General features: G+C 35.5%; 1 protein-coding gene across 2 annotated transcripts; it reads left to right on the top strand.

Moving 5' to 3' along the window:
• The first annotated feature begins 5,433 nt into the window (after positions 1 to 5,433).
• Positions 5,434 to 24,298, top strand: Eh (Eclosion hormone). Of its 2 annotated transcripts, none has more exons than XM_073964066.1 (3): positions 5,434 to 5,518; positions 23,391 to 23,510; positions 23,584 to 24,298. In XM_073964066.1, the coding sequence occupies exons 2-3, from the start codon at positions 23,399 to 23,401 to the stop codon at positions 23,766 to 23,768; spliced, it is 297 nt and encodes a 98-aa protein (XP_073820167.1). In that variant the 5' UTR covers positions 5,434 to 5,518; positions 23,391 to 23,398; the 3' UTR covers positions 23,769 to 24,298. The 2 variants fall into 2 exon arrangements, with proteins under 2 accessions (XP_073820167.1, XP_073820166.1); XM_073964065.1 differs by lacking the exon at positions 5,434 to 5,518 and adding an exon at positions 23,047 to 23,145.
• The last annotated feature ends 1,513 nt before the right edge of the window (positions 24,299 to 25,811 follow it).

Consider the following 25,811-nt stretch of genomic DNA (forward strand, 5'->3'; position numbering starts at 1 on the left):
AGTTTTCGAAATAATTTTACCTTTGTTTTTGCTTCAAAACTAAAAACAAATTTCTAAAACACACAAGAGTTTGGACGCGTTTCTTTCGCACACATTCTTCTTTCGACATACAGAAACAGGCTGTAAGTCTACTGCAGTGACTGTTACTTGGCATTTCGGATTCTCAAGATTCTCCACGGAGAAAATGATCATTGGACATCGGATTTTTGCATGATTTTTATTTCTTATCCGATTGGACTTAAATTTTGGATCTAGAAATATGCAAATATAATTAGGTTTTGGCTGAAAATCGCCATGTGAAAGTCGTCAAAAATCTTCAAAGTGTTCTAAATTAAGATTGGTTGTCGTTTAACGTTGATTATTATGTTATTGAGACCCCTAACCACCGTGTGGTGTAGGGTATAAAAATATGGTTATATGTACATATATTGTAATACCATTTTTATACCCTACACCACAATGTGGAAGGGATATTATAAGCTTGTTTTGGCAAAAACGCATGTAACACCGCTAAATATTCGTCAGAGACCCCCAATGTGGTATACCAATCTTCATATCTCGACGAGATAAAGCGATTTTGAGATGTGTGTCCGTCCGTCCCTCCGTCCGCCCATTGTAAATTGTAGTCAAACTCCAGGCCGCAATTATGTACCGATCGTCACGAAAAACATTTTTCGCTTTTTTTTAATTTTTGCAGTAGCCGTTTCCGCCGTTCTAGTGGATGGATTTTTACGATCTATGATTTATATGATCCGGAACTAAAATATCGAGGGGAATCAGAATATTGTAAATACTGTACCCAAAAAATAGTTTTTTTAGAAAAAATATTGCACTAAATGCTGGCTGCTGTGTGGACTACATAGTCAATATACATATCAAATTATGCGTAATCGCTAGTACTTTAATCCGATTATTGTTTTTTTTTTTTCAAATACCCGAATGCGCGTCCCACTTAAATCAAAAATAGAAAAAAACACCTACAATCAAAATTTCAGCATCATAAAAACGTGGATGCAGAATAAATTTTGAAAAATAGTTTCAGACAATTTGGAGTTGATTTAGCAATGTCCGTCCGTCTCGAACCGATTCGGTTCAAATTTTGGCTTTCGTAATATTTTGTCCAGACTAAGTTTAAGTTCGAAGATGAGCTATGTCGGTCCACTCCTTTCGGTACCTCCCCCACAAAAGTTCCAAAATATTCGGAAAATTTGTGGGCGTGATAACTCTTGAAGGGAGTAACCGATTGGGTCCACTTTGCAAATCATGAAATTTCTACCAGACTTAGATGAGGTTCCAATATAGACTCAATCGGCACACTACTTCGGGTATCCCCACACAAAATTTCGCATAAGTTCAGTGTAGGACTTGCTCTCGAATCGCTTTGATTTTTGTTCCAGCAACTTGTATTCACTTCCCCCATACGACGCACAATGGTTCAAGAATCTATTTTCCTGGCCAAAAATCAAAATTTTGTTTTATCAAAGATATTTAATTTCTATATGGGACTCGATAGTAAACATATTGAAACTAAGGAAACCAAAAAATGAGGCCAAAATATTGGAAGGTGTGGGCGTGGTGTGCCCCTAAACACGAACATTTTCCCCATTTTAAGGAAATACGTAATTTTTGGAAATTTCTGGAGAAAGATGTAGCTATTTCTCGGAAACTAAAACAGATATTGTGTTCATTGTGTTTTTGTGAGGTAGGTAGGATTGTGGCCTTTTTAAATCGTTTTAACAATTTACCGTAGCGTTTACACTACATAAGCTATTTTATTTTTCCTGAGGTAATACATTTTATGAAATTCCAAATTTAGTGGACTAGAACTTTTGTGGAACAACATGGAACAAAGTTCTGTTTTCACAGAAAGATGCCCAAGAGTCTCCTTTTTCAGCACATATATACTTTTGTACCCGTCCCGTTCAGTCCGTTTAACACTTTTTTCAATTTATTGAAATTACATGGGTAAAAATGTGTGTTTTTCTATACTGTTTCCATATGAATTACAGCTATTTGACACAAATTAAAATTTTTTGAGTATATGAGTTTTTATACGAGTTATATAAGTTATATGAAAACCCAAGGAATATTTTTTTTAAATTTTGGAAAAAAAAATTAAATTTTTTGTAAAAATTTTTTATACAAATTTTTGAAAAAAAAAATTTTCAACATTTTTTTTCGATTTTTTTTTTTAATTTTTGGTAATTTTATTGTTTATTTGTTGGTGTTTGACCATCTTCAATACATAGAAAGATATAGCAACCACAAAAACACTCATATTTTGATGAAAAATAGTTGGAAAACTCAAAAGTTTAAATTTGACCTTGAAAATCTCTGCATCTACCAGACCGAATTTAACCGCTTATTATTCGTCTGATAGCTGATTGTGTTATCAATCTAACAAAAAAAGAATTATGAAAATATCTCTATCCGTTCAAAAGTTACAGAATTTTGACCAGGAAAAAACGATTCTGAACCACTGTGCGACGGTACAATTTTCATCAGGGGCAAGTCCATACTTCCTGAGAAAATGGCACCTATGACACCTTGTGTAGTGGTTGGAGCGCAAGATAACTCTCGAACGGATCTGTCGATTCGGTCCAAAATTTGGCCTTCGTAATATTTTATCAAAACATAGTTAAAATTCGAAGATGGACTATATCGGTCTACTCCTTCAGGTACCTCCCCCACAAAACTTCAAAAAAGTTCGGAAAATTTTTGCGCAAGATAACTCTTGAAGGGAGTGACCGATGTAATCTATACTTTGCACATTATAATATATCTACCAGATATAGATCAGGTTCGAATATGGACTGTATTTGTCTACTCCTTCTGGTACCTCTCACACAAAATTTCGGATAAGTTCTTTTTAAGACCTGCTCTCGAATCAATTTGGTTTTTGTTGAAACGATTTGCAGTCGCTACCTCCATTACGACGGTAAAAGTTTTTTCAGGGGCAAGTCCATATTTCTTGGGAAAACAGCCCGAAAGGTGTAAAAAAACCCCTATGTCACCATATGTGGCGGTCGAAGAGCACGATAACTCTAGAACTGTTCAACCGATTTGGTCCAACATTTGGTCTTCGTCATATTATATCCAAACTTAGTTTCTTGGGCAATACCGGTCCACAAATTTCGGTACTTCTCCCCAATATTTAAAAAATGTCACTAAAATGCTAGGACGATATCACTTGAATGGGGCAACCAATTTGGTCCAAACTTTGGATCTCCTAATATTTTGTCAAAATTTAGCTTCTAAAAACTTCGAAAATGGCCCATATCGGTCCTCCCTAAGAGTCCCTGCCCTTACAAAAGTTCAACATTTGTGTCTTAGTCCAGTTAATTCCTAATCCACATTTTTTAGGGTGTCCAAAACCGAAACCGGTTAACCGGTTAACCGGTTTTGAGTTACAAAACCGAAACCGGTTTTCGCCAAAAACGTCATTTTCGGTTAACCGAAAAAACCGGTTATTTGTGTCGGTTAACCGGTTTTAAAAAAGTAGTAATATTTTTAAAATTTCATTACAATTGTATTCTTGAAAGTAAACTAAACATAACTAACAAAAGGTACGGCTAAATTATAAATGTCAGATACCTTTAAACTTTAAAATATTTAGTGTAAAATGACACAACTCCAATATAGTTCAATTGAACGATCTATGAAAAAACTGCGTATACGTAATATCACACGGTTGTTTGAATGACGTTATTCATATGCTTTTGAATTATTACAGTAAACTAAGAACTTGTCGAATTTAAGGTTGTAAAGGGTAACGATAACAACGTACATTTTGATTCCGGCACGATAATTTCAGGTTCTCAATGCAAGAAGGAGAATCCAGACTTAATAAAATGTAAATTTAATTCCTTTGGTACACAATCGTATATTTGTAAGTGAGCACAATTTCATATGCTTTTGAATTATTACAGTAAACTAAGAACTTGTCGAATTTAAGGTTGTAAAGGGTAACGATAACAACGTACATTTTGATTCCGGCACGATAATTTCAGGTTCTCAATGCAAGAAGGAGAATCCAGACTTAATAAAATGTAAATTTAATTCCTTTGGTACACAATCGTATATTTGTAAGTGATTTTAGAGCACAATTTCTGACTTATGTTTGCTGTCTCCACTTTAAGGTTGAATGTTAAATAACAAAGATATTATCAGATAATTATATAATAAAGAATTAGTTATACTTAATTTACCCCTTGCCGCACATTTTTAATCAAATATTTATCAATTATGAGCAATTTTGTACCTATTTTACAAAACCGGTTTAAACCGGTTAACCGGTTTTGAAAAATTTTGAAAACCGAAAACCGGTTTTTGAAAAAACTGAAAATTTCGGTTAACCGAAAACCGTTTTGTTTGGAAAAACCGGTTTTTTGGACACCCTAACATTTTTGTCGGCAAGTTCAAATGTCCAAAAAGGGCCACAAAATTCTGAAGAGACCTTAAATACATTCGATCTGTCCGAAGGTGAAAGTAGTATTACCAGTTAAAATAGTATTCTCTTACTAGGAATAGGAGGAAATGCTTAGTACATACTTCTAAAATACATACTTTAAATGAAAACTAATTGTTCCTCTTTACTTCAGTACAGTTCGTGGTGGAGGGTATAAAAAATTCGGCCCGGCCGAACTTAACGCCTTTCTTACTTGTTGTAATTATTTTATTGTTTTAAAAATATTTATTAAAAACATTGTTCCACAACATCCCATACGGGACAAGGGAGAAATATTTATTACTTTAAAAAAATAGCAATATTTTATATACAAACATCAATATATACGTCAATGTATGCAGTTCTATATTCGTTAAAATATTTTTTACACGTCGAAAAAACTTTTTTCTGAAATTATCTCGGGAACAATCAAGGGATTCCATAAATCGAGTTGTGATAATAGTTGTGTAAAATGGAAAAGTACATCTACACCGTAATAATAACTCGACTTATTTCTATTTCTCAGAAAACCACAGATTTGTTAAGTTCCATTATAGAAAAGATTTTGAGCTAGTCATTTGTCACCTTTATGTTCATATCTATTTGATACGAAAAAGACCTTCGAATTGTCACAAATCGTATTAATTTTGCGGCCTAAATATCACACATCCATTCATACATATGTTAAAACTATTGAAACCCTTTACTTAGCATCAATTGTGTTCAAACAAAAAGTCTTAACGTAATTCAATTAGCCTCTAGCTATTGACCACCAAATAATTTAACGATGTGTCGATGCACACACCCCCAATTGCGAATTTCACTTAGAGAAACAAATCCTAATTCAATTCGGAAGTAAATCACTTTACAAATCTATTAAGAGGATAACAACATCCGATAGAGATGTATCAAATGAAATTCGAGATATTCACATTTTTGAAGTATAAAAGCTGCAACGAAATTCAGAGAAGACATCAGTCGTAAATTAACGGTCTAAACAAACACTTGTTTGAGTCAACAAACTTAATTTGTAATTTAGAACAAATTGTTGAAATCAATCAAAAATACCAAGTGAGTAATGAAAACAAACAAAAAACCAAACAAATATTTTTTTGCAATCCACAAGAAATAAATAAAAAAAACTTTATGTGACACGTTCTTATGATAGACTTGTATATTAAATCAGAGAAACGAAACGAGATACATCGACTTTGTAAGAAGAGTTGTAAAAGGCGTTCACAAAACACAATCTTATTTGATCACTAACAGAATGGTTATACGAGTATTACCAGTAAAATTCAAATTTGGTGCAGAACGAAACGAATGAAATTATTTATAATGCCAACTTACTGCAATTTCGAGGGCAACAAATTAAAAAATATATATTTAAAATGTGTAGTAATCGTATGTCAGTGCTAAACTCATGATCTCAAGAGAAACGGAATGATGAACATCGTTTGCTAACTTACTATTTTATTGAAGTGGCTGTAATAGAACGTGTGTTCTTCCAGCCCAAGCGCCTTATTTGTACTAGCCCAACATCAAATAATGATTTTCGACGCATCTTCTTCACTTGAAGCGAAAAATATACAGATTCTTATTCCGCCTACACATCTGATACCGATTCTATATTTGAAATAAACTCGAAGAGAAACGCTACTATAATTATACCCTTTACCACAATGAGGAAAGGGCCCGAAGGGAACTAGAAAAGCTTCTGGCCTAACGATGAAAACGCGTATATTTGTCATTAAAAATACTTTTATTGTTTTCTTAAGTAGTCTCAGGTGTGATTTATACACTTTTTATGTGCTCAAAACATTGTTGAAGCACTTTTTCCACACCAATTGAGACACCTAAAAAACATGGTTTTTTAACAGCATATTCTGGCGATGTGATGTGATGTGCGGGAATCAAATGAAGTCACTGGGTTTCACGTAAGGGCTGTACGGCGGATGACCCATCCGGTCAAAAAGCCTTTAATATGACACCAACACCAGCATCGTACGACAAATACGAGTTTAAAATATTTTTTCTGAAAAATGTTGGTCTTTGAAATTTGATTGTCCTCTAAAAGGTCAAAACTATGAGAAATCGAAAAATTAAAACTGAAGAAGGTCATTGAAATTAGAGTTGTACAGTTCATGAACGAACTAGTTAAATTGAACGATTCATTGAAAAGAGCGTATGAACTTGATCAGTCGATATAGTTCATTATAGTTCAATAGCTCACTGAGTGCCGACCGAAAGACCCACGAAGAACGATCAACGATGAACGATTCACAATCTAGTTCAGCATGTCATTCACATATGAATAAAGTGACGCCATATTCTGTGCATTTCAGGAATTAATATTACTTAAATGAGCTGTAGAAACGATAGAGATTACGTTACCTTATGCTGTGCAAATATAATCTGCAGTTAGTTTTCGTCCTCTTTGTAATATTCAGATTATTAAACTCCCTTGAAATCTGCTCAACTATGGCAGTCTACGTGGAAATATCAAAAAGTGGTAATTCCGAAAACGAAGCCCAAACGTAGTTCCACATTTTGCACAGAAAAACAAGGAAACCCCACCAAGATTAGGAGAGACTCTAATAATCACATTTGTCCTATAAGCGGAACTAAGAAAATATTACCATTTGTTGCAATTTGGCCTATCGTATTTTTCATTCAATTCGTCTTTCACGTATTTTCTCCATCGATGCCTGGGTCTTCCAGTTCTGATTTTACCGCCATGCTTCCCGTATTTATACGCCTTTTTAGCGGGTTCATTATCTATACTGATAGATCTCGTGGATCATACGACTTCGATATTCATCGATTTCGCCCGTAGATCTTTTGAAGAAGTCTGCTTGCGCAAGCACCCAGGCTTCGGAATCAATGTTTTGTAAAGTGTTATTTTTGTTTAACCCGAAGTGGCTTTGTTTTTAAACTGCATACTTTGCATAGGCTTTAGTCGTTCACACAATATGCCAGACACTGTCTTATAAGCAATACGGAGCAGACTTATGCCCCTATAGTTAGAGCACACAGTCTGATATCCTTTCTTGTGGACAGGACACACGCCTTTTTTCCTGCCAGATGGTACTAACTACCTGATGCCTACATCTTATCATCGTGTAGCCTCCAGTTTTGAACAGCTCGACTGGTAAAACATCGGCTCCTGCTGCCTTCAGCCAGTTTATTGCTCATCTTGGCCTGGCGGTATACACTCAATACCATATTCTGGTATTGGATCTGTGATATCCAAAAATGTGCCTCATCGAAATAATGATTTTAGACCACAAGTATGTTTGGACAAAATTCGTTTCAGACAATTCCGAGCCGATTTATCTATGTCCGTCCATCTGTCTGTGTGGCTAGTGAACGATAACTCTTGAACGGAGCATTCGATTCAAACCAAAATTTCAATAACAATATATTTTTTAATATTTTGCCCAAACATAATTTAAGTTCGAAGATGGACCATATCGGTCCACCCCTTCGGGGACATCCCCCACGAAAGTTCAGCATTTTCCAGTAAAATGGTGTGAACCGTAACTCTCTAATGGAGCAATCGATTTGGTCCAAACTTCGCAAACCCCTATAGCACCATGTATAGTGGCCGGAGCGCACGATAACTCTAGAAGGGATCAGCCGATTCGTCCAAATTAAGTTTAGTTGGAGGTAGTGCAATGTAGACTAGTTCTTTCACGGCATGTTTTGATCTAGTTCTAACGGAGTCGTGAAAAAGGCACTCCATTCCCCACATTTTATGCGCATTCGGATGCGATCCAACGAATGACATCTATTTCACACATTTTAACTGCACTCCAATTCCTTACATTTTAAACCCATTCGGATGCAAATCAATGATTGATATCCATTTTTCACATTTTAATAGCATCCGGATGCAGTCCAAATGAAGTCGTGAAAAAGGCACTCCGTTCGTTACATTTTATTAGCAGTACCTACAGGTACATCAAACAGTTTGCAAGCGCGTCGGCATCAATTTTCCAAAAACAGAAATCGTGTTAACATTCCCAAAATTTTGTTATAAAATACATAATTTGCGAACATTTTTGCTAACATTTGAGAAGACAACTTTTTAATGGAGTGCTGTTGGAGATCATGTCTTAACTGGCGATGGGAAGACAATATAAAAAATATTAAAACGCCTGTAACATATGAAGCAAGAACAATACCACTTGGATTAAATGGAGAGCGGAGCAAACAAGTTGCGATATGTACAAACATACGTACACTTCCAAATGCCGCCCGGAGAACAGCAACAGGGTGCCTCCTCATGACTACAATGGACCATCTACATGAGGAAGAAAATATTCTTATAGTGCAGCGACACAATCAGATGCTTTCGTTGCAGTAGCTGATCGGGTTTCGCCGCGAGAGCGACCCCAATCAATATATGGGGAATAGGCCCCGCCCATTCAAGCATATCAAGGATAATCTTCATGATCTAGAAGAAGAGGTAAAGTGTTAGCTGCCACGAAAAACCAGAGTAGTTTTGGATCAACTAAGCTCGGGTTATTACAGTCGCTTAAATTACTATTGGGCAAGGATCGACGGGACTGTGCAAAGCATCTGAAGAGTGCCTCCATCCAAAGCACTGCATCAAAACACGTGCTTTGGATGCAAATTGGACTGCATCCTATTCTACTCTAAAGGGTAATTAGATGCACTTCCAAATCACTTGTAGTGGTCCAAAGCTCTAACTTATACGGTGACTAACTGAAGTGACTGGTCGGCGCAATATCCCAACACTTTTGAGTTTTAATTCAAATCCATATTTTTTTCGGCAAACCCTTCAAATACATACTATTTAGGTAAAAGGATCCGTAGATGAAAGTTCCAACTCACATAGGCTGAGGGTACATATATCTCTGTCGGCAACGCCGACTGATAATTTTTATACCTTACACCACTATATGGGGTATACATATATACCAAAATGAATGGTATATATACCAAACTGAGTGTCTCGACGAGCTGAGTCGATCGGGCTATGTGTGTCCGTCCTTCCGTCCGTCCGTTTGTCTGTCTGTCATTATAAACCTTTTAACTAAGCAACAGGTCGCAATTTTGATCGGATCGTCACCAAATTTTGTGTGTAGATGCGGGCGCCTATTGAAGCCTATTGATTTTGGTGATGGTCGGATAATATTTAGACTCTATGACAATGACAAGGAAAGTAGAAAATGTCATCTTTATAACGATGTAAAGTAGGCGGTCAAACAACGAAGATAAAATCCAACTTTTCAAAGCAGATCCTGGCTATGAAAGTAGAAAATCACACCTATACAACGATGCATGGTAGGTTCGAGTAGGTCAAACAACGCACATAGGGTTAATATTACCAAAAAAGGAGATTAATTTGGGGAGTCATTTGCTGGTTCAAAGTTTTGTATTTTTTGAATCTCGGTGCCACATTACACTGAAAAAAAAAACAATTCCTTAGCAAAAGTTAGAGTTTTGATTAATATTTTAGTTTTAAGAGGCTATACACAATTTTGCTTACATACATATGTGCACGATTATTTTTGAAGAAAATTACCAAAGTTTTTGGGTAGATATTTCTTCATCTGAAAGAGCACATCTTAAGCTGCTTTTTGAACTTTTGAGTAAAAATATTGGTTTTGCCATACATAGTTGCATTACACAGTTTTGTGTTAAAAATCCGCCTACGAAACACTTTTTTTATTAAAACGGACCACTCTAACTAGAAAACGAATGAACATATTTTTTACATTTTTATAGGTTTATTTAGAATATAAAAATCTAGTCCTTCGTAAGCGGATTTTACAAAATATTCGAATTTACAAAAATGATGAACAGTTTACATTTTTACCCTAAAAATTCCGCTTTTTGTCCATAAATAAAAATAAATTTTTAAATAAAAATATCGTTGAAGGACTAGATTTCGATGCTGTAAATAAGCCCACAAATATGTTAGATAGGTTGGTTTATTAGTTATCACCGATTTCCATAATGCCCTTTTAGGCAAACACATTTCACATTTTTATTCCATGTAAAATGGAGTCTTCCCTTTCAGTGCTCATATCTCGGGCAATATTTTTCAGATCCGAAGACACAACAATTAAAATATGTGCATTTTTGTATTGCAGCTCCAATTCAATTTTTGTTATATCTGCTGATATTTCTCCGGTTAGAAAAATAATTTTGGCGGTGTTAATTTCATTTAAATAGACAAAACTTATTTTGGTTGATCAATAATTAGATTAGATTTGATTTGAAAATCCGTTTGAATGCTTAGTTTGTATTCTGGGCTTACTGTAATTGCACCTTGAGTTGAAGTTTATATGAATATTGAAACAGACTTTCATAAAAATGAATTCAACTTTGTACGGACAAACCAAACTCCAAAGAGTCGGCATCAATTTCTATCGCCATCGTATCATATAAATTGTTATATAGTACAGATTATTATATATAGTACCGATATAATAATGGTCACCCAGCACACAGAGGGTGAACACATACTTCAATGCAAAACACGACATAATGTACAACAGAGTAAATGAAGACAAAACCCCAATATGCAATAATCTGACTCATGACTATTTTCACAATTTTTTACAAACTCAAAATGCGCAAAAAACGGCATGGTGTTTAGCGTCAACTGAAAGAGAACATTCAAGAGAAAAATACAAAAAAATTTCTCACGACCTTCTCGACACTCTTTTTTTTCTACATTCCAATACATTTCAAAATCATGGAAAATTTGGACATATTTTGAATATTTTTTTTCGACATATTCCCAGCAAAATGTTCGATGCCAAAGATGTCATTCAATCTTTTTAGCATCTTCATCGATGAATTTTATATGAGCGTGGACCCCAAAAGATGCTATTCATTTTTGGATCCAAAGCATGTCATTTACCCCAATGCTTTGACATGTCATTTTCACCAATGTTTTGGCATGTCATTTCCACCAATGCTTTGGCGTGTCTTTTTCGCCAACCCTTTGTAATGACATTAGCAATGACATTTTAACAACGTTGGTTGTGATTTCGAGTCTCCGACAACATCAGGCCTATTTTAAATAATTTATCTTATATATTTAGAAAAATGTGTATAAATAAATACACAAAATTCATCTCTATTGGATCGATGGAATGGGTTGAAATGCTGATGAAAAGATCGGATCTTTCACGACTTCCTTTGCATGGGTTTAAATGCTGATGAAAAAATCGGATCTTTCACGACATCCTTTGCATTGGTTCAAATGCTAATGAAAAGATCGGATCTTTCACGACTTCGTTTGAACCAATGCAAAAGATGCCATGAAATCACGTCATCGCATGGAACCCCTTCCTTCAAATTTTACTGGGATTCATTTCTACGACACTTTTGTTACAACAAATTTTTTCTAAAATATTGACAATTTTGTTCAACAAAAACTACAGTTCGCAAAAACTTGAAAAAATTCTCAATTTTAACACAGTGCAACAAGAAAAGTGAACGACATTGCTATTTGAAACATTTGATGCGGGTCCTACAAAGGAATATATTCAGGGGTCGCAAAATATTTATTGGTCGGAATGGGCAAACAACTTATGTTAAGAAAAGTCAACGTTTTATTCGTATGCGAATATATTGCTAGGAGTATTCCAACGGCGAAGCCTGTCAATGGAAGAAGAAAATATCACCTTTACATTAATGCAAAAATAGGTAGGCGAAGGTAGTCAAACAAGGGAGATATCACAATAGTCGCTAATGTCTCCAATTTTTCCATTTTTTGTAATCACGCAACATGTCGCAATTTTGATCGGATTGTCCGGCAATTAGTTGGCTAATGGGGGTCCCAGAGAGGAAAGAACATATTGAGTTTGGCAGTATTCAGATAATATTCCCTAAAACAAATGTTTACCAGTGACAATCTTATGCACAGGGGTAGTCGGTCCCGTCCCGGATATAGGTTTTGCTCACATGTTTTCTTTGTTTATTTTTTATAGTATGTTTCGTACACAAAAACAAATAAGCAAAGGTTATAGTCAGACGGGGCCGACCATATGATACCCTACACCACTGCCCCTGGGAATTAGCTTTCAGCAAATCAAAATTCCTTTATGGAACAAATAAGCTTATTGACGATTCTGCCACCTTATCACATTAAGCTTGGGACCTACAGTTTATCGCCGAGTCCGAACGGCGTGTCCTACGACACCACTTGTAGAGAAGTTTTACATGGCTGAAATACTCAGGAAATGTCGCTAACATTACTGAGGGGTATTTTGCCACCGTTGAAAATTTGATGTTGCCTAGTCGGGGAATCGAACCCACGACCTTCTGCGTGCAAGGCGGGTGTGCATACCATTGCACACTTATACTAGATTATTTTTTGACGAGTTTTCAAAATACTGCGACTACCTTCTTCTACTATTATAAGAATATATTCTTTGCATTGAGAATAAAAAATTATTATATGTTTCACAAATAATAACCCTAAAGATCTTATAACACTATTTGCCTCAAACATTCCCAAAGGTATAAAGTAGTGTTCTCTCAAAGAGCTCGATTAGATTAATGTGTAATAGCCGTATGTGTCGAACGTAGTACCCCTTGACTTGTAGAGTCATTTTTAATAGGCAAGAAGGGACAGGATATGCAAGAGAAGCTCAGCAAAAAATTAAACACTGAACGCCTTAAGTACTGCTCAAAATTTTTCTTGTCTTTTTGTCACCACTCTCTTTGTGCATTTAGAATGCAATGATTTAAATCAGGTTTGCATCATAAATTAAATTACAAAATAATTCAAACAAAATTGAACTTTTTATTTAAGTATATGCCGCATAAATGCCTCTTGTTTACGGAAAGAAGAATTAAACATAAATCCCCCATTTTTTTACTAAACTTTATAGAAAATTCCCCTCCAAAATGTAGGAAAAATTCTCTGATTTGTTTATTATAAATGAAAATAATTCAATTCTAGATTCTTTGTTTGAATTGTAGTGTATCAGGAAATCGTAGGAAGGAATATCAGAAAAACAAAACTACATTACACACTGTACGTCACAGAATACAACTGCAACAATAACATTAAATTATTGGGTTGATTGGTTAGTAATTGCATATATATTGCAAATTATATTTACAGAAATGCCACGGAAAATAGTGAAACGGATCTTCCACGAGCCATTGGCAAACAGAGAAGATATCCTATGTTTAAGTATTCCATTGTTGAAATACTGAAGACGTGTCATAATTTAACACTTATAGCCTACCGGTTTTCTTTGTGTCATTGCAGAATGCACAGTGCGTTTGAATTCAAGTTTTATTGGCAAATGCGGTTTTTCATATTGTTTGTAACATAAATTGAAAAATAAAAACGTTGTTTTTCACACGAAAGAGAAAAAATACACCATTTAAGAGAAGTTAGGAAAGAACGATTTTTGGAAGTTTCTTTGGGCGTTTCATTCATTTTTGCACTTCAGTATCCTCAAAAACGATTCCCCTGATTAAACAATTAACAATTTTTGAGATTTAATTTATTAATTATTATTTCATAATTATTTTATGTAGGTACTTCATAATAAATATATTATTGATATGTCTATAAGTATTATCAAAAATTCTCACAGCTTCCAGAAGATCCCATTAATAGAATTAATTATAATTTTTTTTTATATTTCTGCTAAATATTCTTCTGAAAGGGTATTAACATATTCGTCTTTTACCACAGAGCAACCCATTCACATTTATTTATTGTTGGAATCGACACGCGCTAAGTGAAACCAGTTAATTGGTGCGTACATGTCTGGCTGTGCCAGAACAATCGTGTCTACATATTTTTTCTGTTTATTTATCAATACCAAATGTTTAGTTTTGTATTAAATTATTGAAATTCTTTTAATATCTTTGGGGGAGGGGTATAATAATCACAAAAATGAATAGCAATAAAACTTTGATGTGTTTAAATATATATAAAAAATAATAATTTGCATATAAAACGTGAGAAAATTTTGAAAACCTGATTTTAGAAAAATTCCAATCTCTGTGCAATTCAATGAAATTATAATATTTTGATAGAAGTGTTACTTTTCCACAAAATATCAGTAAAATGGATATTAAATTAAACATTGTAATTCTTTGATTAACAATCATAATCGAATCGAATGGCCATTACTTTTTACAAATTATAAAATTGTGGGTTCTAAGTTCGAGGATAAGCGCCGGCTAAAATAATAAAAATATTACATTTAATCAGTACTTGAGGTAGATGTTGATGCACGGCTTTGAACTGTTATAAATATTCTTAACAGTGCCACAGAAAACAGTGTGTCTGACAAAAATCAAAAGGTCGCATTAGCAACCCCGCCCACGAATAAAATTAAAATGTGGAGTGTGGTCAAATTCAAGATAATATCACATCAAATTTTCTAAAAAACGGAAAATAATTTCTCCGCTTTTAATGACCGTTTATAAGTACCTATTTCGTGCAGCATGCCCTTGTTGAAATTATAGGTTAGTAGATTGGGTATGACTATCAAAAACTACTTTCCATTATGGCAACGAGGGTTTATTTATATCTACCTGTCTGCCTGGCTGGTGTGTACGAATGTATCAACTGGTCCACACCTTCGGGTACCGCACTATACTTTCAAATAAAAAAACCGACACTTTTTTCACTTCGTTACATTTATTCCAGATTTTCTTCATCGTGGACCCTATTAATAATTGTTCCACAAACATTCCATACGGGACAAGGGAGACTTCTCTCATATCAATGAGTGCACCCCGATTCATATTAGCTCAATGATATGGGACCTACAGTTTATCGCCGAGTCCGAACGGCGCACAGGGTTGCCGCTTCCATACAAATATGGACAAAAATAGAAGGCGTTGACCTGGGTTGATGAATTTTTGCACAAGTACATATGAGGGCACAGGAATGAAAAATATCATGTTAAATTTAAAGGCTATGCATCAAAAATTTAGCGAATTATGGCAAAATCGGGGAAAGATATATATAGGGTCTATATCCAAATCTGAACCGATTTTTGCTAAAATCGGTGTAGCTACTCAGGGGCCTAAGAAAATAACACATACTAAATTTGAAGGATATTCGATCAAAATTGAACGAGTTGAAGCAAAATCGGGAAAAGATATATATGGGGGCTATATAAAATCTGAACCGATATATCTCAGAAGGTTGCAGGGATGGGCAGAATGTTTTTACACATTTTGATTTGGAATATATGTCCAATTAACGGAAAAAAGGAGCCAAGGTGGCAATAGGGGGCAATCAAAAGATCTGCTCTACTAACTATTAAGAATTTTGATTTTTATACCCTCAGCATTTATGCTAACGAGGGTATATACACTTTCATACGGGCAAAATGTGCCTCATCGAAATAATGGTTTTAGACCCCAAGTATGTTTGGACCAAATGTGTTTCAGTCAATTTGGGGTCGATTGAGCAATGTCCGTCCGTCTGTCTGTCTGTCTGGCTGGCTGGAGCGCACGATAACTCTCGAACGGATGAACCGATTTGGCTTTCGTAATATTTTGCCCAAACTTAGTTTAAGTTCGAAGATGAGCTATATCGGTCCACTCCTTCCAGTACCTCCCCCACAAAAGTTCGAAAATGCTCGGAAAATTTGTGCGCACGATAACTCTTGAAGGGAGTACATTGCCCATCGTGGAGCGTGTACCAGACTTAGATCAGGTTTTAATATGGACTCAATCGGTCCACTCCGTCGGGTACCTCCCACACAAAAATTTGGAAAATTTCAGTTTAGGACCATCTCTAGAATCGCTTTGATTTTGCTTTAGCAACTTGTATTCACTGCCCTCCATACGACGGTATAAGTTTCATCAGGGGCATGTCCATACTTCCTGAGAAAATAGCCTGAAAGTTGCAAAAAAACCCCTATGACACCGTGTGAGGAGGTTGGAGGGCAAAGTAACTCTCGAACAGGTCTGTCGATTCGGTCCAAAGTTTGGCCTTAGTAATATTTTGTCCAAACATAGTTTAAGTTCGAAGATATGCCATATCGGTCCACTCCTTCAGGTACCTCCCCCACAAAAGTTCAAAAATGTTCGGAAAATTGTGTGTACGATAACTCTTGAAGAGGGTGGCCGAATTGGTCCATACTTTACACATCCTAATATATCTACCAGATATAGATCAGATTCAAATATGGACTATATTTGTCCACTCCATCCGGTACATCCCACACAAAATTTCGGATACATGTTCACTTTAAGACCTGCTCTCGAATCACTTTGATTTTTATACCCTCAGCTTTTAGGCTAAGGAGGGTATATACACTTTGATACGATGAAAATGTGCCTTATCGAAATAATGGTTTTAGACCCCAAGTATGTTTGGACGAAATGTGTTTCAGACAATTTGGAGTCGATCTAGCCATGTCCGTCCGTCTGTCTGTCCGTCTGTCTGTCTGTCCTGCTGGCTGGAGCGCACGATAACTCTCGAACGTAAGAACCGATTCGGTTAAAATTTTGGCTTTCGTAATATTTTGCCCAAACTTAGTTTAAGTTCGAAGATGAGCTACATCGGTCCACTCCTTCCGATACCTCCCCCATAAAAGTTCGAAAATGTTCTGAAAGTTTGTGCGCACGATAACTCTTGAAGGGAGTGACCGATTTGGTCCATACTTTGTACAGCGTAAACTTTCTACCAGAGTAATATGAGGTTTCAATATGGTCTCAATAGGTCCGCTCCTTCGGGTACCTCCCACACAAAATTTCGGAAAAGTTCAGTTTAGGGCCATCTCTCGAATCGCTTTGATTTTTGTTTTAACAACTTGTATTCACTGCCCTACATACGACGGTACAAGTTTCATCAGGGGCAAGTCCATACTTCCTGAGAAAATAGCATGAAAGTTGCAGAAAAACCCCTATGACACCGTGTGAGGTGGTTGGAGCGGAAGATAACTCTCGAACGAATCTGCCGATTCGGTCCAAAATATGGCCTTAGTAATATTTTGTCCAAACATAGTTTAAGTTTGAAGATAAGCCATATCGGTCCACTCCTTCGGGTACCTTCCCCACAAAAGTTCAAAAATGTTCGGAAAAATTGTTCGTACGGTAACTCTTGAAGGGAGTGGCCGAATTGGTCTATACTTTACACATCCTAATATATCTACCAGATATAGATCAGATTCAAATATGGACTATATTTGTCCACTCCATCCGGTACCTCCCACACAAAGTTTTCGGATAAGTTCACTTTAAGACCTGATATCGAATCACTTTGATTTTTGTTGAAGCAACTTGCATTCGCTGCCTCAATTACGATATTAAAAGTTTTTTTAGGGGGAAGTCCATACTTCTTGAGCCAACAGCCCGAAGAGTGTAAAACGCCCCTATGTCACCATATGTTGTGGCTGGAGATCCACTTCCACAACGGTCAATGTCGATCCATTCCTTTTAGTATCTCCTCCGCAAAACTTTTGATCTTTAATCGTTATCAACATTTTTGTCGGTTCAAAAGCCCAAATTTTTTAAAACCCCCTAAATACACACGTATTTTGGGAAAAAAATTGTTTCAATATACACATACTGAGGGTATACCTCTGTCGGCAAAGCCGACTGATACTTTTTTACTTGTTCTTGAAGCAACTTGCATTCGCTGCCTCAATTACGATGGTAAAAGTTGTTTCATGGGCAAGTCCATACTTCTTGAGCAAACATCCCTGAAGTTGTAAAAAACCCCTATGGTACCATATGCAGTGGCTGGAGATCCATTCTTTTTAGTGTCTCCTCCGCAAAACTTTTGATCTTTAATCCTAATCAACATTTTTGTCAGTTCAAACGCCCAAAATTTTTAAAACTACCTAAATACATGGGTTTTTTGGGAAAAAATTGTTTCAATATACACAGGCTGAGGGTATATCTCTGTCGGCAAAGCCGACTGATACTTTTTTACTTGTTTATTTTATTGTTAGTACACATAGTTCTTAACTAATTTGTAAAATTTTAGCTGCAACAAACTGCAACATTTTATTTTATTACTATTTTTATTAATATCATTTTTTATATAAAAATGCTGAAATTAGAGCGGTACCCTTCTATGAGGGCCATATCAATGCGTGTACCTGTGCCGAAAATTCTCCGTCGGAATATTTTATACCACCAACGAAGACTAAATGTCAACTTTCAGCTATATCAGTTGGATAATATGGCTAAAACCTCCAAAATTACCGAAATCGGTGGTACCGGTCTATGGGGGCTATATGAAAACATGGTCCTATATCGAAAATGTTTATAGGAGTGTATGCATAACCCCCACGGAGACTAAATACCAAATCCTAGCCGTTTCGGTTGGATAATGTGGTAGACATCTTTAAAATACCGAAAATCGATAGGTAGCATTCTACGGTAAAAATACAAATTTACCAAGTATATAAATAAATTAAGTAAAATTGTCAATTTATAGCTATTCATATCGAATTTATGGACAAACATACAATAAAACATAGACTTTTACTTTTGGCGCGCTAAATCGGTACTTTTTTTCCACTGTGCGATGTACGGTGCGCCTTAACTAAATTTAAATTAAAGATGCTTACACCTGGGACGTTTTTGCGGTTTCTGAAACTACAATGTTCATAGATGAGAAAAATCAAAAAAACAATCGCCGGAAGGATTTTCAAATAAATCGCGTTCAAAGTTCACATTTTTAGGGCTTTGTTAGGTTTTTACGATTTTGCTTGGAAGCCACAAGTCCTATCAAAATTGGACTAAGAAAAATGTTGTAGCTATGATAAATTCTCTACAAGATTGAATTTTATGATGTTTTCGTAGGTATTACCATTTTTGAGATATAGAAGTTCAAATTTTGACAATTTACTGACTGTATCGTCTCCTAATAAAACAAGGTCATGACTACAATTTCCCAACTTAAACTTATATATCTCAAAAACGGTATAACCTAGGAAAAAATTACAAAAACCAATCCTATAGAGAGTTTCCACAGCTATAAGAGTTTCTCTAGTCCCATTTCGATAAGACTTACCGTTGTCAAGCAAAAATGGTAAAACCTACGAAAATACCATTGAGGTCAATCTTAAAGAGAATTTTCACTGCTACAACATTTTCTTTAATCCCATTTCAATAGGACTTGAGGTTTCCAAGCAAAATCGTGAATACCTAAAAAAGCCCTAAAAAATTTGAACTTTGACCGCGATTTATTTGAAAATGCCTCCGGCGTTTTTTTTTTGTTTTTTTTTAGTTTTCTCATCTATGAACAATCCCAGCTAACAATTTTTTCCGAGGGCTCTGATACCAGATTTTTTCTGAGATTTTCTGATTTTTTTAGAAATGTGGCCGATTTCTCTAATATTTTCCTAGAAATTGGACCGATTTTCTATAAGTTTATTTTAAGAATCTCTGCACATTTTCTAAAGAATCTTAAGAATCGTCATTACGAATTCGTTCCGATTTCTAATGGATTTTCTAAGGGAATTTTTTTTTCGGTTGATGTCGAAGAGCAATATGACTGGTAATAAAATTAGCATATACAAATTTACAATTTTTTAATATAAATGCAACATATAATAATTCAAGCTAGTGTTGATAGCTTCAACATACTTCTGCACATTGTTCTACTGTTAATCATAAAATGATAACAACAGGCAGAATTTCCAGAATTTCCTTCCGAATTCAGACGGATTTTCTTAAGAAAATCTAAATTTTTCATCGAATTTTCCAGAAATTTCTTGCGAATTCGGACCGAATTCTGTCAGAAAATCTAAATTTTTATCAGAATTTTCCAAGAATTTACTTCCGAATAGGAACCGAATTCGTCGCGAAACTCTAATATTTTTTAATAATTTCCTTAGAAAATTCTTTCCGAATTCGGTGACCACGTCCATACAACTTTCGTAGCGAATTCGGCACGAATTCGGCATCAGAATCGGATATTTTTTCAGAAATTCTGTCCGTTAGCTGGGATGTAGTTTCAGAATCCGCAAACACTTCCTAGGTGTAAAAACATTTAATTTAAATTTAGTTCAGGCGCACCGTTAGTAGCATAGTTATTCGCATTAGGCCCTCTACACATTTTCGAAACTAGGATGGCGGTCCCGAATCCCGGGATTTATTTCTTCTGGGACCCGGCATTTTTTTACCTTCAGCATTTATGCTAACGAGGGTATATATTTTTTTACCTTCAGCATTTATGCTAACGAGGGTATATACACGTTTATACGGGCAAAATGTGCCTCATCGAAGTAATGGTTTTAGACTCTAAGCATGTTTAGACGAAATCCGTTTCAGACAATTTGGAGTCGATTTAGCAATGTTCGTCCGTCTGTCCATCCGTCTGCCTAGCTGGTGTTCACAATATCTCTCGAACGGATGTACCGATTTGGTCAAAAATTTGGCCTTTTAAAGATATTGTGTCCAAACTTAGTTTAAGTTCGAAGATGAGCCATGTCGGCCCAGTCCTTCAGGCACCTCCCACTAAAGAAAAGAAAGAAAATGTTCGGGAAAATTGTGCGAACGATATCTCTTAAAGGTAGTAACTGAGTTTGTCCATACTTTGCACATCGTGAAATTTCTACCAGAGTTATATGAGGTTCCAATATGGACTCTATCGGTCCACTCCTTCGGGTACCTCCCACACAAAATTTTGGGAAAGTCCAGTTTAGGACCTGCTATCGAATCGCTTTGATTTTTGTTGTAGCAACTAGTACTTGCTACCCTCCATACAACGGTACCAGTTTCATCCGGGGCAAGTCCATACTTCCTGAGAAAATAACCTGAAAGGTGTAAAAACCCCTATGACACCGTGTGTAGTGGTTGGAGCGCAAGATAACTCTCGAACGAATCTGCCGATTTGGTCCAATATTTGACCTTCATATTATTTTGTAAACACTTAGTTTAACTTCGAAAATAAGCCATATCGAAAATAAGCCATACACTCCTTTAGGTACCTCCCCCACATACATAAGTTCAAAATTTCTCTGAAAAATTGTGCGCACGATAACTCTTGAAGGGGGTGACCGATTTGGTCCATATCTTACACATCCTAATATATCTACCAGATATAGATCAGGTTCGAATATGGACTATATTTGTTCACTCCTTCGGGTACCTCCCACACAAAATTTCGGATAAGTTCACTATAAGGCCTGCTCTCGAATCACTTTGATTTTTGTTGAAGCTGCTTGCATTCTCTGCCTTCATTAAGACGGTTAAAGTTTTTTCAGGGGCAAGTCTGTACTTCTTGACAAAACAGCCCGAAAGTTGTAAAAAAAACCCCTATGTCACCATATGTAGAGTCTGGAGAGCACGATAACTCTCGAACTCGAACCGAATTGGTCAAAAATTTGGCCTTCGTCATATTTTGTCCAAACTTAGTTTCAGTTCGAAGATGGGCAATATCGGTTCACAACTTCCGGTACTTCACCCAATATTTTAAAAATGTCACTAAAATGGTATCCACGATATCTCTTGAATGAGGCAATTAATTTGGTCCAAACTTTGGATCTCCTAATATTTGGTTCTAATTTAGTTTTATTTCTAAAATTGCCTACATCGGTTCTCTACTTAGGGAACCTCCCTCACAAAAGTTCAACATTTGTGTGTAAGTGCAGTTTAGGGTCTGTTCGAAGAATCTTTTTATATACCGATGCTGTTCGTTGTGGTCCTTTTTACAGCGATATTATGTTTTACGTAGACAAGTCCATGCTTCCTGGCCTTACTTGTTCTATTTAACATACTTAAGTGGTGTGGGTTACTAATCCGAAGGCCAAGAGTTTATTATATCCAAAGCCTTTATACTAACGGGGGAATATACAATTTGGTTCGGTCAAAATTGTGACCTGCCCATAGATGCAAGCTTCAATTCACAGAGGCTGAGGGTATATCGCTCACTAATACTTTTCACTTGCTTTTTTGTACAGTGATAGGCTAAGGGTATTCAGATGTCAGCAAACCCGACTGATTCTTTTTACCTTTTGCTTCTAATAAAAAGTTAACCCGTTGCTCAATTTTTTTTGAGTGTATACGCATTCTTACCTAGAGCACTTTCTGTGTTTGTAAAAATTTCTTAAATATTTTCTGGCTTTATTGACCCAATATTATGTAATACTAACCACAATAGCCTTGTACCACTAACCACTAGAACTTGGCGAATTATGTTGTCTGTGATCCAAAGCCGGTTGTTAGAATAAATTAGCTGAGGAATGCTAAATTATTCAGTGGACACGCGACAAAATAATGATATTCTTGAGACTGAGAAAGAGCATAGCATTCCGAAATATAAAATCAAAGTTGAGACATATTACAAATCCTGTTACAACCAAAACACACGCGCCCAAGACAAACCAAGCTGCTAATTAATAATTAACTTATGCTTAAAATACAACAAAATAATTAAGATCAATAAAGCGCCAGAAGACAGAAAACAACAGATAGTAACCGCTCCAGCTTAATCGGCTTTTGTTTAACTGGATTTGGTACTTTTTTTCGAACTTTCTTATAAAAGCCGGCAAGAGAGTTTGTATCGCATTTTTTTGCGTGCTAGAATATGGAGATTACAATGGTTGTAACTGTGTTGGCCAGCCTCCACATGGTTATAAAAACATACAAAAGCCCAGCTAAATATTGAAAAGTTTTATTTCAAAACAATCAGCTACCGTAAAAGCATTAAAACTCTTTTTCACAATATTTACAAGATCCAACAGAAAATTCTTACAGAAAAGGTGTTTATTTTTATTCAACGATTTTAAATTAATAGCCTGTTTCACTAAGACGATTCGAATTCAAATTCGTTCGAAATACAACCAAACTTCAGTCTTTTGAAAAATATTTAATTCATTTTTGTTTTCGATCAAACAAAAATTGTGTACAATACCATGAGTTTGGTAGTAATTCGAACGAATTTGAATTCGAAGCGTCTTAGAGAAACAGACCATTATAATTTTATTTTTTGTTATCTCTTTTTCAGCCTACAAAATGTTCTCTTCAAAATCTGTTGCTGTTATCTTCGTCGTAATTGCCATTAGCTTTGCTGTAATTGAATTTAGCCAGGCTATGCCTTCCATTGGCCACTATGGCAAGAGGTTTGGTAAGTATTTATCGAAAAAAAACTCTCGAATTCTTTCAGCACTAACACACTTTCCATTTCCCTTACTTTACAGATTCCATTGTTGGCATTGATTACATTCAAATATGTTTGAATAACTGTGCCCAATGCAAAAAGATGTTTGGAGATTATTTCCAAGGTCAAACCTGTGCCGAGTCATGCCTTAAATTCAAGGGCAAAGCTATACCAGACTGTGAAGATTTCCCATCAATTGCTCCATTCTTGAATGCTTTGGAATAGATTGGAAGAGATCATATCCGCCATACCCCTAAATAGGTTGATATGTTGATTTGATATGCTATAGAATATAATGATTACGTAATTTATGAGGATAATTGAAATGCAAATGATACTTAAGCCGCTGACCATACACAATGTATTGCGAGTTGTTGTAGGTCAATGCCAAAATATTTATTTTTAATTTTTTTCTGGTTATTTTTTGCATAACCCACCTACATACCTTTGTTACAGCTGTGATTTTTTATTTGTTATATTTTTTGAGGTAATTTAATATTTCTTTCTTGCTTGTCCGTCCTTAACGCGTTAAGACTTTTATTTATTTTTCTTCGATAATAAGTATTAGCAAACCCTCAGGCTTTTAGTATGTAAACAATTTTTTTACAATATTTTTTCTATATTGATAATTGATGTGCCAAATATAGCTTATATGTGAATGTATTTAAATTAAGATTATGAATAAGTTTATTTTAATGTGAAAAGAATGTACATTTTTTGAACAAGAAAATAAAAATTATGAATGAAAAGGAAAATCTAACATTTTGGAATGTAGTTAGTTCATTTACTTTTGGATGCCAGAGGGTGAGTGAAGTTGATGCCAGAGCGTGTATTACGTGTAGGAAAAACACACGCTTTTATATTTTATATTTTGTTTTTTATTTTTTCTATTCTATATTTTATACTTGCAGAACTCGGTCCGCGTTGCTGGCCCATCGTAATGAGTTTTAATGCCAACTCTGTATAGACTTTTTGTTTGACAATTCAAAAAAATGTATTTTCTACCTTACTTCTTCGGTCCATTGTCAAACCGAGGAGGATTTTAAATTTATCAACTGATTTTGTCTGTAACCTTTCTTTTTCTCTTATGGACTTTGTCGGATTTTTTGCCCATTGATGCTGTTTATGATTTATTGTCATCCATGTCTCCTGTATTTATCGTAAAGCGATCTAAATATTAAAAAAACGGTTAAGTCGAATTCTTCCTCTTATTGAGACTTCATATATGTTTTAGTTTTTCATGGCTGATGGACCGTTGAACCTCACCATTTAGGAAGTTTGTAAATATATCGTTTTTCTTGATCGGGTGCGCAACCAAGGTTGCCACGAAAATTAATTTGCAAGCCAATGCACTGGTAAGTTTAGCAAATATAGCGATTATAAAACAAAAGACCCCCGAAATTAGTATACACATATATAGCATTTTGGCAACGGAATATTCCTCAACATTTTATGACAACTGCATGAAATTAAGTTCAGTAGTTTGAAAAGAGTGGGCGTGGTCATCAGTTTTCGAAATATAACATATTTAAAAAAGTAGGCGTGGTTCGGTATTTTGGCTCCAAATATACTTATACATAGAGCGTTTAACAGAAAGCCGTGGGGAAGGTACCCCACCTTCTCCGAAATTCATAAAATATACCTAAAAACGGCAAACATTGAGCTTTTGCTGTAAATGTTATGGAAATCGGTAGTATTGGAGATATAACATATTAAAAAAAATCAGTCGTGGTCGGATCTTTAGGTCCCAAAGAAGTACATAGATTGCAGATTAATCCGTAAATTTTTAAACAAATACATGCGTAATTTTGTGAATATAGCGCACAGGGGAGGTACTCCGCCCCCTCTGGAATTCAAAAAATATGTAGCCTGTTTTCGGAGGCCATCTCTGTACATTTCAGAGGCCATCCCTGTACATTCCCTTACAATTTCTTGAAAAATCGGTTCAGTAATTTTTATACCCTCAGCATTTATGTCTGTCTGTCTGGCTGAAGCGCACGATAACTCTCCAACGGATCAACAGTTTTAGTCCAAAATTTGGCTTTCGTAATATTTTGTCCAAACTTAGTTTAGTTTGTCCACAAAAATTCGAAAGTGTTCGGAAAATTTGTACGTACGATAACTCTTGAAGGGAGTAACCGATTTGGTCCATACTACTAGAAAAATGAGGTTCCAATACGGACTCAATCGGTCCACTCCTTCGGGTACCTCCCACACAAAATTTCGGAAAAGTGCAGTTTAGGACCTGTTCTCGAATCGCTTTGATTT

Source organism: Musca autumnalis, unplaced genomic scaffold (assembly GCF_047663935.1).
Source record: "Musca autumnalis isolate F117 unplaced genomic scaffold, ASM4766393v1 scaffold_1, whole genome shotgun sequence".
Classification (NCBI taxonomy): Eukaryota; Metazoa; Arthropoda; class Insecta; order Diptera; family Muscidae; genus Musca; species Musca autumnalis.

Excerpts from the sequence above, each read along its gene's own strand:
- Eh (XM_073964066.1), top strand. The coding sequence starts at position 23,399 with ATGTTCTCTTCAAAATCTGTTGCTGTTATCTTCGTCGTAATTGCCATT. Across the intron at positions 23,511-23,583 it reads CCACTATGGCAAGAGGTTTG|ATTCCATTGTTGGCATTGAT; the intron begins GTAAGTATTTAT and ends CTTACTTTACAG.